The sequence below is a fragment of the Achroia grisella genome, unplaced genomic scaffold (assembly GCF_030625045.1).
Source record: "Achroia grisella isolate CSIRO2021 unplaced genomic scaffold, CSIRO_AGI_Agris_v1 utg1245, whole genome shotgun sequence".
Classification (NCBI taxonomy): domain Eukaryota; kingdom Metazoa; phylum Arthropoda; class Insecta; order Lepidoptera; family Pyralidae; genus Achroia; species Achroia grisella.
Window position 1 is genome coordinate 2,397,635 of NW_026712606.1, and position 17,136 is coordinate 2,414,770.

Genomic DNA, 17,136 nt, shown 5'->3' on the forward strand with positions numbered 1-17,136 from the left:
TAAACTGCTTTTAATTTTTTTAAGGCTTGGCACTCCTATATCTTTGGCATTGTAAAACACCTATACAAAATTTGGGAAACAAGTCTTCAGAAGAAATTTTGAAGTATAGGTTTAAAATATTAGATAATAATAAAATATAATAAATAATAAAAAAAATATATATATAAGGTACGTTACTCCTAATGTTTTTTGATAATGAATAACAGCTAGATGTGCGGGAAGCACACATGCAGGTTTTTATTTAATCTTTATTTCAGAGAGTTAATACATGTCAAATATACTGTATATATAACACCTTGAAGATACTTTTTTGTTGGAAGACATAGTCAAATGTCTATACTACGTTATTATTCGTTATCCAATATTTTGTCAGTTCTATCTATGCTATGTTTTATTCTTTCAAATATAGTATGAATCAAAGAATCATTCACTGAGAGATTCTAAAATTCCTAGCGATTACTAGGGTTGTCCTCTCACATGTCTCATTTGAACTTTCTACACTTTAATTTTTAGCTATTATTACAATTTTTTTAATGATAATATGAACGTATTTTACTTACTATACGGAAACAGTATTAGTGATTACTTACTCAGTATTAATATTTTAAACAATATTAATACTGTTGTTTTATTCTTTCAATTATAGTATGAATCATAGAATCATTCACCGAGAGATTCTAAAATTCCTAGCGATTACTAGGGTTGCCCTCTCACATGTCTCATTTGAACTTTCTACACTTTAATTTTTTAGCTAGTAATACATTTTTTTTTAATGATAATGTGAACGTATTATACTTACTATACGGAAATAGTATTAGTGATTACTTACTCAGTATTAATATTTTAAACAATACACAAATTGTTAATAATTTACAATAATATTTCTTTCACTTTTTGATGTTATTTTTATATTATATTCCAAATAAGTATTACACATTACTTATTTAATTATATTATTAATTGCATTGTGATTAATAATTTACAGATTTTTTCTTCTGCTTTTTCTCTTATTAATAAGAAGTAACTGTTATTTAGTTACTCTCTAATTATTTAACAGGTACTATTAATAAATGACATATCTTTCATAATCATCCATATCCATTGGGTATATTTTCATATACATTGTAAAATTAAAAAATAAATATTATTCTACAAGAAAATGCAATGCAAGATGTTACTGAAGTTATAGTAAGTATAATTTTGGAAGAGTATCTACGGTATATCTTATAACTACGAAGTATATGCACAACACAACTAATTGTGGAAAATAATTTAACATACGTACGTAGTAGTTATTTTCTCTGCCGTGGCACGAAATATTGACGGTTAGACAAAGCTTCAAATTTCACACATTCGATAATATGAATTTATAATAGGGTTAAATTCATATTATCGAATGTGTGAACTTTGAAGTTGTGTCTAACAGTCAATATTTCGTAATATCCGGAATACCTACTCTATTGTTCTTAGTACATAGGTACCTATTGGCACGGTCCAAATAAGAGTATAATACAAAATGATGAAATTTTACTGTTTGCAAAGACTAATTAAAAGCACCATCGAATAATGCGTTGTAATATCTTGTTATCGATTATTCGAAAAAATCGATAAATCTATGCATTTATTTTTAATATGGCAACACTTTCTAAATAAGTATTACTGGAATAATATGGTTTTCTTGTTTATATTTTTTATATTTACTTAAACTTTTTTTTATGTTTTGTAATATAGTAAGTACTTATTATTTTGTTACAAATGAAAACAGCGCCATCGTTGTTCATGGCAACTGGTAAACAAAGTTCGTATTGACAAATAGGTATATGTGATAGATAATAATAAAATTCACTATTAGTGGGAATAAGTCTTATACGCAAGTAAGTACCATCTGAAACAAGTTTGGAATACCATGTAAACATTTTCTCTATATACAGATATCTATATTTAATCTAGGTCTTTATAGGGTAGGCAGATAAACTAAAGTGTAAATGCTCTATATATTCTTTTACACATTCAAATTAATTTTATCTCCCTGCGATTGGTCCTCTCTTTGAGACAGCATATGGCCTGTATTGTAAATCATTTGTTTATAAGTTTTTGGTTTTGTTTAACTGATACCATAAAACAAAGTCGTCTGTTTGTTTTGCTGCTTACTTCTTCCTAACTCTTTTTTTTTATTTGTCTGTATAATACATATTTAAATGATTTACTCGTACTCCAGTTAACGTAAAGAATATTTTTATATAAATTACGTATAGATGTAATAATTTTATTATCTTATCAAAAATTGGAATTGAAAATTTTGTGTCATTCTTTAGATATTATAGGTTCGAAACAACCATAATATTTTTGTAATGATATATATCTACTTACATTTTATTAAATCTTGATAATGGAACGGGATACCCGCCTGCGCTAATGGTTTACTCTGACAGGGGATTAGTGGAGAATGATAAGATGAGCACGAGGTCAGGTCAATTCGCTGAACGTGATAAATTCACAAGGCATTTATCATGATGCTTCCCAGCGAGTACCTGACCTGGTAAGCATTGCATTACTAGCAATGCGTTAATTAATCCGCATTGCGTACAATCTCATTTTCCCCTATCTACTTATATTAAAAATACTTTTTAATTTTGGTTTTTAATTAGCAGTAAGCACTTATACAGTAATGCCTGCTCACGAAGCCCCGTGCATCGAGCTAGGCAGTGCTCCGCAGACACCAAGTATTGCAGCATCGCCATCGCCATCAGAAATATCCAGCGCTAGTTCGCCGGAACCGCCACATATAAGGGCTACCCCCTTATTTAGGTATTTACATGATAAATAGGAATAGCAAGAAAGATAAAAGCGTAATAGAATGATTGAATGATAATATTAAAAACCTATATCTTAAGTAGTTACAAGTACCTACCATATACCTATTAGGTCATTTCAGATTTGAAGAATAATCATAGTTCATACCTACATATTTCAGCCCCCAATCATAAGTGATGACTAGTTGGACAAGTTAGAAAACTTGTTGAAAAAGAGCCTTCCATTAGTAATATACTCTATATTAAATCAGGTACAATATTGGAGCAGTTCTGTGTGAAAAAAAAACCCTTTTTGCTATGCGATTTAACGATCCAGGGCGCTCTCCACCACTGCTTTGATATTGTTCCAGATTTTAGTTGTTGGTGAGGAGTTACGATGACGTTGTATCCGATTTTATTATTTCAGAGTATTGGCTATGCCACCACCGGAGCCCCCACAGCCTCCTGGGCAAGACGAGTTGGAGCGTCGTCTACCTGGTTACCGGCGTATTGTTATTCCTCGTGAATTGACTTTAATCGAACTGCTGGTAAGTTTAATTTATATTATTACGCATAAATGTAGAAGACCACCAATCCCTATAGGCACAGATTACATAATATTACATACTATAGGTATCATATTGTATGAGTTATAAATGTAGGGGAAAAAGCACCTCGAATGACAATGCCTGTGAAGTATGAAGTCCGAGTCGATAACAGATGGTGGGGGAACGATATCTATATATTTCACTGTCTATGCCTTCTTAATATAAGGGTGATCCCCTTATAAATAACTACAACGTGATAAATAACGGTTAGTATTTATTTCTCTCACCTTTTTTCAGAGTCTCACATTTATTTGCATTAATTGCATCAACCGATTAGTTAGTTTAATTTGTATAAACGAAATAAACTTAACTAATTCACTTCATCTGTCATGAGATACAGAAAAGTATTAGTATAAACTATTTATGAAAACAATACTTATGTATTAATAAGACGGCCTTATGGCCGTCTTATTAATAAGCCATTACTTCCAGACGACATGTGTAGGCATTTATTACATATACTTAATTTACAAATGGAATTTCATTGAGACTTTGACGCTAGCAAATGACTGAGCCCACTGAACAGGAGCCTTGATAGATCGTGTTTCTTTTTAAGAAACAATGTAGTGGAGCTGCTACAGATGAAGAAGTACTTTGCATTAGAGAGGCAAAACTTCGAGTTGTAGCTGAGCGTGTGGGATTAAGGAGGCTCCATGTGCTTACCCCTCGGCTACGCTCACTAACATTGGACGGGAGTGCTTTGTCATCCCTCAGGGAGCTTGGTATTGGGCTAATTCATTTAAAGGTAATGTATAATTATTGTATTTTTTATTAGGTACTTGTTTATGGTATTTACTAAATATGTAAGGTATAGCAGTAGTAATTTGAAGTTTATTTGAACACAAAATGGTTAGAAGTAGAATCTGAAATTAAACTTGCGTATTCAAAGGATTTGGAAAAAAGGAAATACCTATATTTTATGAGAATCTATTCTATCTATTTAATATTACAGATTTTGAGCATAAACCGTTGTGGCCTAACCTCTTTGGATGGAGTGTGGGGGTTAGGGGCTCTACGAGAAATGTACGCTTGTGGGAATAAAATTAAAGACCTACAGCCTTTAGGGGCGTTACAGAAACTGCATACATTAAATTTAGCGGAGTACGTATATAATATTTTTAATTTTAAATAATAATATATTAAATAAGAAAGTCAGTTGAGCAGTATAATTTTTAAATGTATTCAACCTTGCCGTGGTAGATAACGATTAGTGAAGTTTTTATCTACAGTGGGTTGCCAAATTAATAGGGACAGTCACATTCTTTATAATTTTTGTTCTTCAAGTGGTTTTAAGTGGTAAAAGTTTTTTGCTGATATGTTTTTATGTTCACCTTGTCTCTATAACTCAAATTCAAAGTGAATTTCAAGTGCTGAGAGATTTGTTTATTTTGGAAATATATTTTAATGACGGGAGAGACACACAGTCGTTCACACGTGTAAAAGTGAAACACGTAAATTATTCTTTTAAACAGTTCTTTAGTGGTTTTGTGAAATAATCAATACCTGCAAGTAAGTAATATTTTACTATAATTAAAATTAAAGTATTTTGGAGCGGATTTTAGAACAATTTTAATTTATTTTTATATTTTCAGCTTTGGCTATGGGTCGAGGGATAGATTTGACTCCGAGAAAAAAATCCGAGGTTAAAACCCTTCTCCTACACACAAATCACTCTCAGAGGATGATAGCACAACTGGCCGGGATATCGAAATCTGCCGTCAATAAAATAAAAATAAATTTAGATCAAAATCAGCCACTTTCGCCCAAAAGAACAGGCAAATGTGGCAGAAAACGTATCACAACAACACGTTCCAATAGGAAAATTCGAGATATCTGCTTGCAAAACAGAAAGAAAAGTGCTGGATTTTTAACTCAGATAGTACAGGAATCTGGAATACGTGTTTCAAAAAGAACTGTACAGCGAAGGTTGGCAGAGGAAAGCCTGACAGGTCATCGTCCAGTTATTAACAGAGGCGATGAAAAAGAAAAGGCTTGCTTGGGCTTGAGCACCGCCTGAAAACTGTTGAAGACTGGAATAAGGTCAGTTCTATGGTTAATTTTATTTGTGTTATATAAAATCATATTTACAAAAATTATAAATAGTTTCTATATTTTTTTAGGTATGTTTCTCAGACGAGTCAATGAAATTCTGGCCAACAAAAGTAACTTCGTGATACGAGAAATTTCATCCTGATTGCATAGTGGAACGAATTAAACACCCTGTAAAAATAATGGTATGGTCTGTCATCAGCGCAAAAGGAGTTGGGCGCCTCTATATCGTCCAGGGAACCATGAGACAGGACCAATACAAGCAAGTATTAGAAACTCGCCTGTTGCCGCAACTTCAGGAATGGTTCCCGAATGGGGAGGAATTCGTGTTTATGCACGATTCAGCTCCATGTCATAAAGCGAGGAGTGTAACCAAATTTTTGGAAGACCACAACATTCCAGTTTTACCTTGGCCTGGCAATTCTCCTGATATGAATCCCATAGAAAACTTGTGGGAAATTACCAAGGCGGAAATTGCTAAGGAAATCATAACTACCAAAGTAAAACTCATTGAAAAATTAATAAATGTATGGTTTCACAATCCCAAAATAAAAGAAAGTGCTAAACAGTGTATTGAAAGTATGCCGAGGCGGATTCAAGCACTGATAGAAGCAAAAGGAAATGTGACAAAATACTAATAATTTCCCATCATCATTTTTATTATACTTGTTTATATTTTCTAGTTGTTCAAATATTAAATTATTATAGTCTAAATTCATTATAAGATATTATTAAATATAATTATAGCCTAAAGTGACGTTTTTAATTAATTATAGACCAATGTTTTACAAAAAACGAATATTTCGTGACTGTCCCTATTAATTTGGCAACCCACTGTATATATAAGTATAATAGCTTAAGGAAACATACCACAAGTCTTCTAATTATGTATACTAGTTGTCGCCCAATGCTCGAAATTAGATCACAATAACATTTAAACAAAAAAGTATATTATTATATGTGTGTATGTCAAATACATAGTGATTATTGAAGGTGATATTTTATGCATGGTTTAAAAAGAAATTACATTCTGCATACCTTTTCTATATAAACTACTTTCATACATCTCTGTCCGTACAATTTTCCTAAAAAGGTGTACAAAATTTTTGCTTCACGTATTAATTGATCTATAGGATCATATAATTTCTTAAGGGGTTATTGAAATAGACAAAAGTATTATGTTGTGCTTATGATTTTTAGCAATCCAATAGAAGAGTCTAGTCGTCTATGGACTTTAGGAGTCTGTGGTTCGCTGCGTCGGCTAACATTAAGTGGGACCACGGCAGCTGATTCTCCACACTACAGAACCCGTATTGCTTCCTGTTTACCCATGCTGATGTACTTGGACGATCGTCCATTGCACACAGACATCAGTTGTATGTATCTTTATATATAAATATAAACACTAGGGGCTTAAGCGTGTTAGCACACTACCTTACGACCTTGAGGTCGTGAGTTCTATTCCCGTGTAATATAAACATGATGTTGGTATGGGTATTTATGTAAATGTATGCCCTTTATTCATGGCAACACTTGAAAACGATGTAAATGTGTTTTTTTATTAATCTTTTTCATTGTATAAATACTTTATAATATGAGGTTCTTTGGGAACAAAAAATAAAGGAAATGAAAATGTTTAACTTCGCTAATTTTACAGTTTGTGCGTTTACTTCCCCTGTTGATTGTGATAGGACAATGTCTGTCGGGTCAGTCTATACTGATCTATCTTAATATTATAAAGAGATCATACGATTTGTGAGGTTGGATGTTTTGTGTAATTTCCTTTATTATCTATCTGAAAAAAAAAAATTAAAAATTCAATTTATCCAACATAACCATTCAACATAAGTTATAGGCTATGTAACGCTATGAATAGAAGAAGCACAGCTGCTATGAAAAATGTTGCAAAAATGAGTCAGCTAGTTGGTTATAAAAATATACATATCCCCCTAGGTGTTAAGTCCGCTATATGCATCTTTATTTCTGTATTTATACATTAAAGTTTTAATAAATAAATACCTACTCCATGTTTAACTTACAACTACATTTTTTTTTATTACAGACAGCACTGATGATGAATTTGATCCACCGTCTTCGTATTCGGATAGTGATGTGGAAGTTGAAGAGTTGGCAGCCGTTACCCAGACTTCATCTGGTACCCCTGAGCCTGGACCGTCCTCACAATTTCCAAAGGTATATCTCGTTTTTCACTCATATAATTTCGCAATGATGGTTATTGATATATGGTGCTTACCTATGATTTATTATAATGTGGTACTGTTACTAAAAATTCTCAATTGTACTATAACATATAAAAATAGATAATTATAATAATAACTCTGGACACTTCACACAGCACAATACAGTTCCAAGGTAAGCAGTGCTGAAGGGACCACACAACTGATAGAAATATTTAAATATATGTGATATAGATAAATAACACCGAGACACAATAAAAATAAAAACAATCGTCCTTATGAATACGAATATTTGCATCGTGCCAGGAATCGAACTCCGACCATTGGCAGTGAGACGGGGTGCTAAATTGAGAACCTCAAATGGTTGCAACCGCAGGATAAGTTAAAAGGTTCACATTTTAAATCCAAAATTTTTAAATCATAATTGTAGATTAATATACATATGACTAAAATTTGAGAGTTCGAATGTTTTGCTAATACTCGTAGTAATTATACATAACTAAATTTCTGCTGATATGAATTTGGTAGACTTTTTTCAGATCTTTGATACAGACGGATAAGCAGAGTTACATTATTGTAACTATCTATCCCGTTCTATCTATGCAAATTTCCTTTCCCTTTAGCCTAGGGGGACTGGAATTCTTAGTAATGTCAGTAATATATGCTGATGATAATGACAAGTCCTCCTAGGCATTAGCCTTTCTGAAATATTACTGTTAATCAATCAATTCGGTAGTGTCACCATAATAGGTCATCATTATCTGCTTCTTCCTTTTCTCCCTCTTCCATTCATCGCTGTTCGCAGTCATCTCGTTATTTACTTCCTTTCTTACCATATCATCTTTCACACAGTCCATCCATCTCTTTTTCAGCCCTCCTCTTCCCTTATAACCATCCACATTCATATGAATGTAAAACACCTTCCTTAAAATATTATCTCACCATAATAAGTATTAAAATATTAATTCTCAATGCACCATGCTATAGCGAGCGTAACAATTTTGTCGCTATTGTACCACAGATAAGATAATATACATACAACATTTGATTTATAGCCTTTAGATTTGAATCCTGATGGTGTTAATGAAGCTTCTAAAAGCACTACATTGCGTCGTCGCCCTGCCACTACAGAGTGTGGAGGAGTACGACCAACAAGACAAACTCTTCATGCAAGGCCAAAGACCGCTCAAGACAAAACTCAGCAACCTCTGAGTAAACTGCAGATATTGAATACGCTGATGGGTATGTTATTGCGTGCTATACAAATAATAATAAGTAACCTTAACAATTTACAGCTTGGCATCCAGTCCTAAACCGGGCAGAGCGCTAGCAGTGCTTCTGGACATTGACATAGATATAAATATGAATTCAAATAATACGGATATTCATATATTGTAATTTAGTAAAATAGTTTATAAATTGTTTACTAACATGATATGGATGGATATCCGAAATAAATGAAAAAGTTAAATAGCCCATTTTGCAACTTGGAGTTATGCGGATAGTATTAGTGGTATTAGATAGTGTATTTTCATTCAATGAAAGGCAATATTCCATGGTGAAATTTTAATATTTTAATAATCTAATAAAAGTATATAAAAAGCATTAGTACTTATATATGACGCGGTCGATATTTCTACGAAAATTTTGGAAAATCACGGGACCTTTACAGTATACCCGTAATCATGGCGGTTGAAATACTGCCCAAATATCGGAAGCTTCATAAAAATAAACATTCCGTGATTTTTTAAATTTTATATCTAAATAATGTTTAACACGTAGGTAAATTAAAAATGACATTAATAATTACTAAGACGAAGAATGGCGGTGCAGTGGCAGCAAATTGACTTCGCATGAACCGGTTTGTGGAAACCTGGCGAGAGCTCTACGCAGACCTTCTACAGCAAGACAGACTACAGGTAATTGTTCTGAGTTGTAATTAGGGTACCTTAGTGAAGAAGTAAAAATAAAAATACTGTCAAAAGGGTTCTGCTTGTGATGTAACTTTATACGTCCGTCATGCCATATCGTTTACAGTATTTTCTAAGAACTATTAACGTTATCAATTTGAAATTGCTCAATCGATTTCAAAACTTTTTAAAAGTAATTTAAATTGCCTGTTTCTTATAATCTATACATACAGACGGGACCGATTTTAACGGGCCTTTTTTGCCAGGTAGCTGATGTAATAAGGAGTAACTTAGGCTACTTTTATTTTAGAAAAATTCTTTTATTTACGAAAAATAAAATAAAATTCCATGTGGACGTAGTCGCGGGAACAGCTAGTTTCAAATATATTTGTAACACAATCCGAAATATGTGTAATACACTACATAGTTGGTCCGGGTATGTCGTGGACGACTTGGACTCTATTGATTTCTAAAATGTTAAATTTTCTCACTTAGTTTTTTGTGGATTTCCAATATTTCTAGTTTAAGTCTATACCTAATATAATTAAAATATATACCTACTAATAATTTTATTTCCTGGTTAATATTGATCGTTAGTTTTCGCATGATAAATACTATGGTTTACGAACCCTGAAGAAAAATAATGTTTTCAAATCTAAATATATATATAATCCACTGTCATGTCTGTTCGGAATTTACTTTCTAACTAATAAGAACTGACAAGTAACACCTCTAATTCTATTATACGAATATACACGATTATTTGCTACAAAAGAACATTGTCTAACAACTTTTTGAAACTGTTTGCGTCAAATATTTGTTAGGTTTACGTCTTTTCACAGAAGCAGAGTTAGAGAAATATTTGGTAGAACAATCAATGGAAGAGGCCGGTCGGGCACTGGCGGCAGAAATACCGCGCGCGCCTCGCCTCGAAGATTGGGTTAAGTTCAAAGAAGTAACTGGGTAAATATGCAATGTTGACATAGAAACTATAAGTTATGTAACGTGTAAGTACGTCTATCACGTGTTCACATAAGTACTAAGATGCGTAATAGAATAGAATAGAAAATCTTTTATTGAAATAAATTTAAATTAAGGATTTTTGATTAGTCACAGTTATCATTCTTTTAATCTACCTGTCATTCGGATAGCTGTCTCATCACAAGAAGAACGAGCAAGAAACTTACGTGTTGCTCTTTTAAATAATCATGGTAACTTTACTTGATTATTTAAAAGAGCAAACTTGCGAATACAAACTACCAACTAGTACAATTATATATTAGGATTTGTCTGTCGTCAACGAAATGAATATATATAATATAAAAATATATATCTTGTGTAAAGTAGTTATTACTCGTCTCTTCATTATGGATATCTAGTAAAAATACGTTATAATTATATGTTCATTAATAACAACCGCACAAATATAGTGCATATCGAATAATAAACCGAAATATGTAGGTAATACATGTAATAAAAAAATAAAAAAGCCGTGTCTGTATTTCAAAAATAATTATGAAAGAGACACAATAATATTATTTAGTATTTAGCTCTTGAAGTAAAACATAGAGATACTTTGCAATATATTTTTTGTACCAACTATACATGATCTATGATCCTCAATAAAGATATTAGTAGGTATTGTGTTTCTATAAGTAATTATGTTATCGAGGTGAAATAAAGGTGTTGAAAATATCCGTTTGCCTGTGTGATTGTGCACACTAATATCTGATGGCTTTATTTGTTTTAAATTGTTTTTTTATTGCTACATTGTATCAAGTTTACCGTAACATTTAGTGTTACGTTCAATCCAATCGGTTCAAAAACAAAAAGATTATATATCTAAAATTACTTCCACAGAACATATAGCTAAGGAACTTCTGTGGTTATTTCGAATATCACGTGTATCCAGTAATAAGATTAAAAGTATATATGTAAATAATATTGATTGACACCTAACGAAAATAAATTATGTAGCCTACCTAAATTTAACATATAATGTAATTATTGTGTATTTTTTTTTATTAAGTATTTTACGGCCCTGGAAATCTCCTTTCAGCCAAACAATTACATTCTACAAATGCAAGTCAACCATTAATTACATCTATAACGTTCTTATAGTATTGTGTATGAAGTACAGAAAGTTATCCATTTTTATTTTTGTGTATAATTTTAGTAATGTTACTAAGATTTTTTGCCAAAACTATGGCGAAATATTTTATTAATACTGACATTTTTCATGCAAATAAATTCATTTCATTTCGTACTAACGAAGTCGCCCGCCGGTAACTCGTAGTCTAATTAAAAAAAATTGCGTTCATCACGACGCGACGTGCGGTTTGAAACGTAGACAGACGGGGGGTTCCTACTCTGATGCTTCAGACCAAAGGTTAATGTTGAATAAACATTTTGGTTTTTTTGCACTCACAATTTTTTGTTACATAAAATGTAGGGATAAACCGGTTGGCCTTATGCTTTATTGCGTGGTAGTTGACCCCAATTCGCATACGAGTATTGAGGGTTTACCCACTTACTACAAAGTACGAAAATTAATATACTGTTACCACGTATTAAGTAATAACCATAAAAATAAAAAGGTATAGTGTTTTACATAAGCTTTTGTTCCTGGATTACAAGCAAGAGATTTATCTCAATGTCATCTTTGAACACAGCTAGGAGTTCATACTACAAAGAAAGTACTTTAATAATGTGTTCTATTGATCATGTTACCATAACCATATATACGAGTACCATATCATATCCACGGGTCCCTGTGAAAATAAAAGCTTGGAGTATAACACAAACAAAAAATAACATAATGGGCTAACCACTGACCTAATGGTACAGGTCGCTGCCCATTATTTATTTTTATTATTATTACATCTTATATATAAAATTCTCGTGTCACAGTTTTCGTTCCCATACTCCTCCGAAACGGCTTGACCGATTCTCATGAAATTTTGTGAGCGTATTGAGTAGGTCTGAGAATCGGCCAACATCTATTTTTCATCCCCCTAAATGTTAGGGGTAGTCCACCCCTAAATTTTTTTTTATTTTAAAACATATTCTCATATATTGAACAAAATATATATGAGACGAGCGGAATATATTCATATAGGTAAATACACATATTGGTATTTGTGTTTAGTGAAGGTTGTGATGATGATGATGATTGGCAAATGGTGATAGAATCTGCGCTAGTAGATACTGGTGAATAATAAACAGAAGCGATCACCTACATGAAATCTATGAGCTTATATATTTCCCTATATATGGGTTTATATATTTATATATATTATTTTTCTGTTTATATTATTTATTGAATTGCACGCGACGGTTGAGTGGTAGAGAATGCTATTAGGCATTAATTGCGCCATGTATACAATTTAATATGCAAAAAATATATACATATATGAGATTAAAAACTACAATGGAAAGATGAATACCAGCACGTGGATCATAGATTAGCATAATCGGCACATCGTTTGCAAAACTAGTAATTGGGAACCATTGTTAATAATAATTAGTACCAGTCTAGTCTACTCTTCCACCATCTGTAGGTATCACAGCCTCTGTTTACTTAATGAATTTGATAGTCTTGCTTTAGCACACTGCCTTACTTCCGATGGTCGCGGGTTTGATAGCTTGTAGGGTACGAACATTTGTATTCATAAGTATTGTAAAAGTATAAAGTTGTCTTTAATTTGTCTAGTACGTATAACACTAGCTTTGCGAGGCTTGGGAATAGATGGCGTTGTGTGAATTGTCCAAGGTTATTATTATTGAAACAGAAATAATCTTTATTTAAATAGATATAGGTAATATAAGTACTGAGTTATATATTTTTATGCTATTACTCATTTGGAAAGCAGACTTATCATTTCACACTATTATTGTTATCAGTGATAAGATTAGCATAGATCACATTGTGTTTACTACTGTTTCTACTTGCGATACTTCTAATGAAAATCTAAATTGTTTATCGGGTTGAACAGTTTTTTATAGAACGTAACAGTATTTTAGTTTGCCATTAATTTATACATATCCGCGCTACAAAGAAAAGCTATATTGTGTGAAGTAGTCACACAATGTAATCTGGTACTATCACGGGACGACCTACTTCATTTCAAAGGAATGAATAAGAACATGACGTACATTATTCAACTGTGGTTTATATTTTCAGTATCGAGATCGACATAGATTTCAATGAGAGACCTAAAGAGGCCGACGCTGCAGCGGTCATCGACCGATTAGATCGCATAGAAAGAGAGACTTTTGAAAGACTCGGTAATAGAAATACATCTACACAAGCGGATAATATTAATTCTTTGTCAAGTATGCCAGTTATGAATTGTCCAATGCCAGTTATGAATAACCATGATCTGTGGAGAGGCATACAAGATTTGCCTCCGATATATGATGAAAATACCGAAATAGAATCTCTTTTCATAGATGTTACAAGAGTTGATCTATTATATGGTGATACAAATACTGATTTACATGGAGAATGACGTCACAATGTTTTATTACAACAGATTTAAATATTTCTTTCATATTTTGTTGATTTTCTGATGGTGAATAAAATTGTACGATTTTTTATTCTCTTGACCACTCTGGTATGTATAATAGTTAGTAAATGTTTCATATATATTTTTCCAATTGTACTTAATTTTTTAATCAATATTTTTTTGATGACATGTATGGATGTAGTATGCTATGTTAAATACTTGTAATTGTAATAAACCAACCTAGATTTCTACAATCTCTTATTCTACAAATCCCACACTAAGATCCAATCTATGGGCAAACTAAAACTAAGTAGGTATGTACCTACTATTACATGACAAGTCATGTAATAGATTAAGATTATTGGTTGCAATTCTCAGGGTTTCCTTTCATAGCTGAAAATGACGGGTTTTGAAACCGTTGAGGTTCTTTAAGGATAGATTTTGTAAAAATTCAAAATTTACCTCAGTAAAAATTCCGAAAATATAAAAGATTCTCGTTCTCTAATTGCTTTATTTTCATTTATTACTTAAAGTGAATCATTGAAATGAAAATGCCATGTGCTTATACATTTTATATATAGTGGAACGGTATATACACAAATAAATCCCTATTCTCCTTGGTCACGGCATCATCGTGAACGGCTGAACTGATGGATTAATAATTCGTAAATTCTTTTTGTTGTGTTCGTTATGGGCAGGTTCTTATGAAAGAAATAAAGAAGCTGTCCGGATTTTTTTTTATTAGAAGAATAACAACATATATTGTTCCATAGACAACACTAATTCAATATCTGAACATATGTATTTAATTTCAGTTTGTAACTAGTTCAATTACGATGTTATTAACCATGAAAATCTAATCTTTGTGTCGCCTTTTAGTAGGTATTTAAATACATTACAGGTGCTAAAATTAAAAAAAAAACTGTTTATAATATTGGTTGATGATTGTCAGATGCTACTTCAATATGCAATTTACTGTAAGCCTGTCTAATTTTCAAATAGTATGACATTTATGGCACACCATGCAATTAAATAAAATATATATAATAGATACATACTGCAATTTGAATGTTCGTTAAAATACATACATGTCAATATTATCTATTTTAGACTAGTAATCAAAAGATCATTATACATACTAAGATTATAAATGCAAATATGCGGCTGTCTGTCTGTTTAGTACGTTTTTACGATAAAATTGCTGAATTGAGCTTAATGCTTTCATTAAGCTCAATTGATTTGAAACATGCGAAGATGATTTGTAACAGGACGACTGACAAGGGAAAAAGATCTTTTGCGATGAATAAGGCCTATGCACAACAAAAATCTGCAGATTTTGCTAAACTGAAGAGGAAACGCCACTACAAATCCTATGTGGGTTTACTCACTCATAAATATTACGTTCATACGTAATGTTTACTTTGAAAAGTTTACCCTCTATCCTGAGGAGATAAAAACCATCGCTCCTAAGAATATCCTTCAATTCTAGTCCTCTTAATTCTAATCCTAGAGTCCTAATTCTAATTCTAGTCTAGTGTCAGATCGACCTCCACGTGGTTCCCCCTGGAAACCATCGTGATACATTTCCGGTGAATTTGTCACGTTGGGCTAACTGATCTGACCTCATGCTCATCTTATCATCCTCCACTGGTGCCCCGCCAGCGTAAACCGTTAGCGCAGGGGTGTGCACCATTCCATTATCATCCTTTTTGAGCCCATAAAAACGTCTCTGTTCCGTAAGTCATCACTGGCAACACACATTGGTCGTAAACCTTCGTCTTGAGAACAAATCTGGACGAAAAATATAGGGCGAACGCTGCCCATAACAAATTTAATAATAAATATAATTCCTAATCCTTGAGTCCTAATTCCAATTCTAGTCTAGTCCCTGGCGGGTCTAAGTAGCAAATCTGAAAAAGGGCGAGCACAATAAATTTAATAATAAATCTAATTCCTAATCCTAGAGTCCTAATTCTAATTCTAGTCTAGTCCCTGGCTGGTATAGGAAGCAAATCTGAAAAATGGCGAGCACAATAAATTTATGTAGGTCGCAGTCCTACAGGTTCATGGCACCTGACAATAGCATAAACAACCCAATGAAAAAATGAATAAGGGACAAAAGCTGGTCAATTTTGGTATCAAAAATAAACTACTCGGAATATAAAATCTCAATAGGCGAAATAGCGGACATCAACTTGTGTAAAGTAAAATATAGGTACATGTAATCATATACATATAACAACTCCAGGTTTACAGGATGAAAATAGGGGGCGACTGCAGAAGGCAAGGGCAGTTAAAACTTGCGGCCTTTTGCGAGTTAATTGCCAATCTATAGAGCGGATAAGGTCAATTATTGAATGACGGATTGCTTTAAGCTTTAATTATCAGTATCTTAATATCCATAGTTAGTGTCGCTAGGGGTTGGAAGTCTTTCGAAAAGTGGGGGTAGATCTTTCTGCTAGAAATCATCTCGTAGAATCAGGCGGCGAAGAAGAAGCTGGAGTCTGATCCTTCTACTCCACTAATCCACCGCAGATTTTCCGGACTAGAGGTATAAACCCCACTGGGGACGGAGTGCTCGCCTTAAGGCGTTTAGATATCTCCACTTTTCTACAATTGATTAGGACAAAATAGGTCACCCTAATAACGAGATGCGGCTTGCCGTACACTATCTACAGGGCAGACGAATGCCACCGAAGTTGCGGTATAATGCTCATGAATCTCATTAATCCGGCAATGGTGCTCGTAGTAGTTTTTTACCCCCTCGTCACCCCTCTGACGACAACCGGTCTTTTGAAATTTATCGGAAGCTCCTTTCAGAAGTGTCAAATGAAATTTGGGTTGAAGTGACAGGGGTTAGCTAGGGGAGGGGATTGCATGAATGGAACTAGTATCAGTAGTAAATATATCGACAGTTGTATAGACATAGAAAGCAATGACCTTCAATTTTCACTGCCTACTCCCTAAAAGGAAAGAAAGTGATGATAGATACACGTAGTTGTTTTGTGGATGTCGCGACGCACTTGTTAGAGAGTAAGAAGTGATTACATTATCTTGTATATCTATAATAC

The 17,136-nt window shown here is 32.9% G+C and overlaps 1 protein-coding gene across 3 annotated transcripts; it reads left to right on the forward strand.

Annotated features, from left to right (window-relative positions):
* Window positions 1-1,154: 1,154 nt before the first annotated feature.
* LOC131854818 (uncharacterized) lies at window positions 1,155-14,168 on the forward strand. 3 transcript variants are annotated; one of them, XM_059205984.1, is made up of 11 exons: window positions 1,155-1,188; window positions 2,652-2,808; window positions 3,220-3,340; window positions 3,957-4,145; window positions 4,353-4,501; window positions 6,650-6,825; window positions 7,512-7,642; window positions 8,703-8,889; window positions 9,462-9,566; window positions 10,400-10,520; window positions 13,741-14,168. In XM_059205984.1, exons 2-11 carry the CDS (start codon window positions 2,669-2,671, stop codon window positions 14,066-14,068), a joined length of 1,647 nt encoding a protein of 548 aa, XP_059061967.1. In that variant the 5' UTR covers window positions 1,155-1,188; window positions 2,652-2,668; the 3' UTR covers window positions 14,069-14,168. The 3 variants fall into 3 exon arrangements, with proteins under 3 accessions (XP_059061967.1, XP_059061966.1, XP_059061968.1); XM_059205983.1 differs by lacking the exon at window positions 1,155-1,188 and adding an exon at window positions 1,784-1,874 and having other exon boundaries at window positions 2,649-2,808; XM_059205985.1 differs by lacking the exon at window positions 1,155-1,188 and adding an exon at window positions 2,465-2,539 and having other exon boundaries at window positions 2,649-2,808.
* The last annotated feature ends 2,968 nt before the right edge of the window (window positions 14,169-17,136 follow it).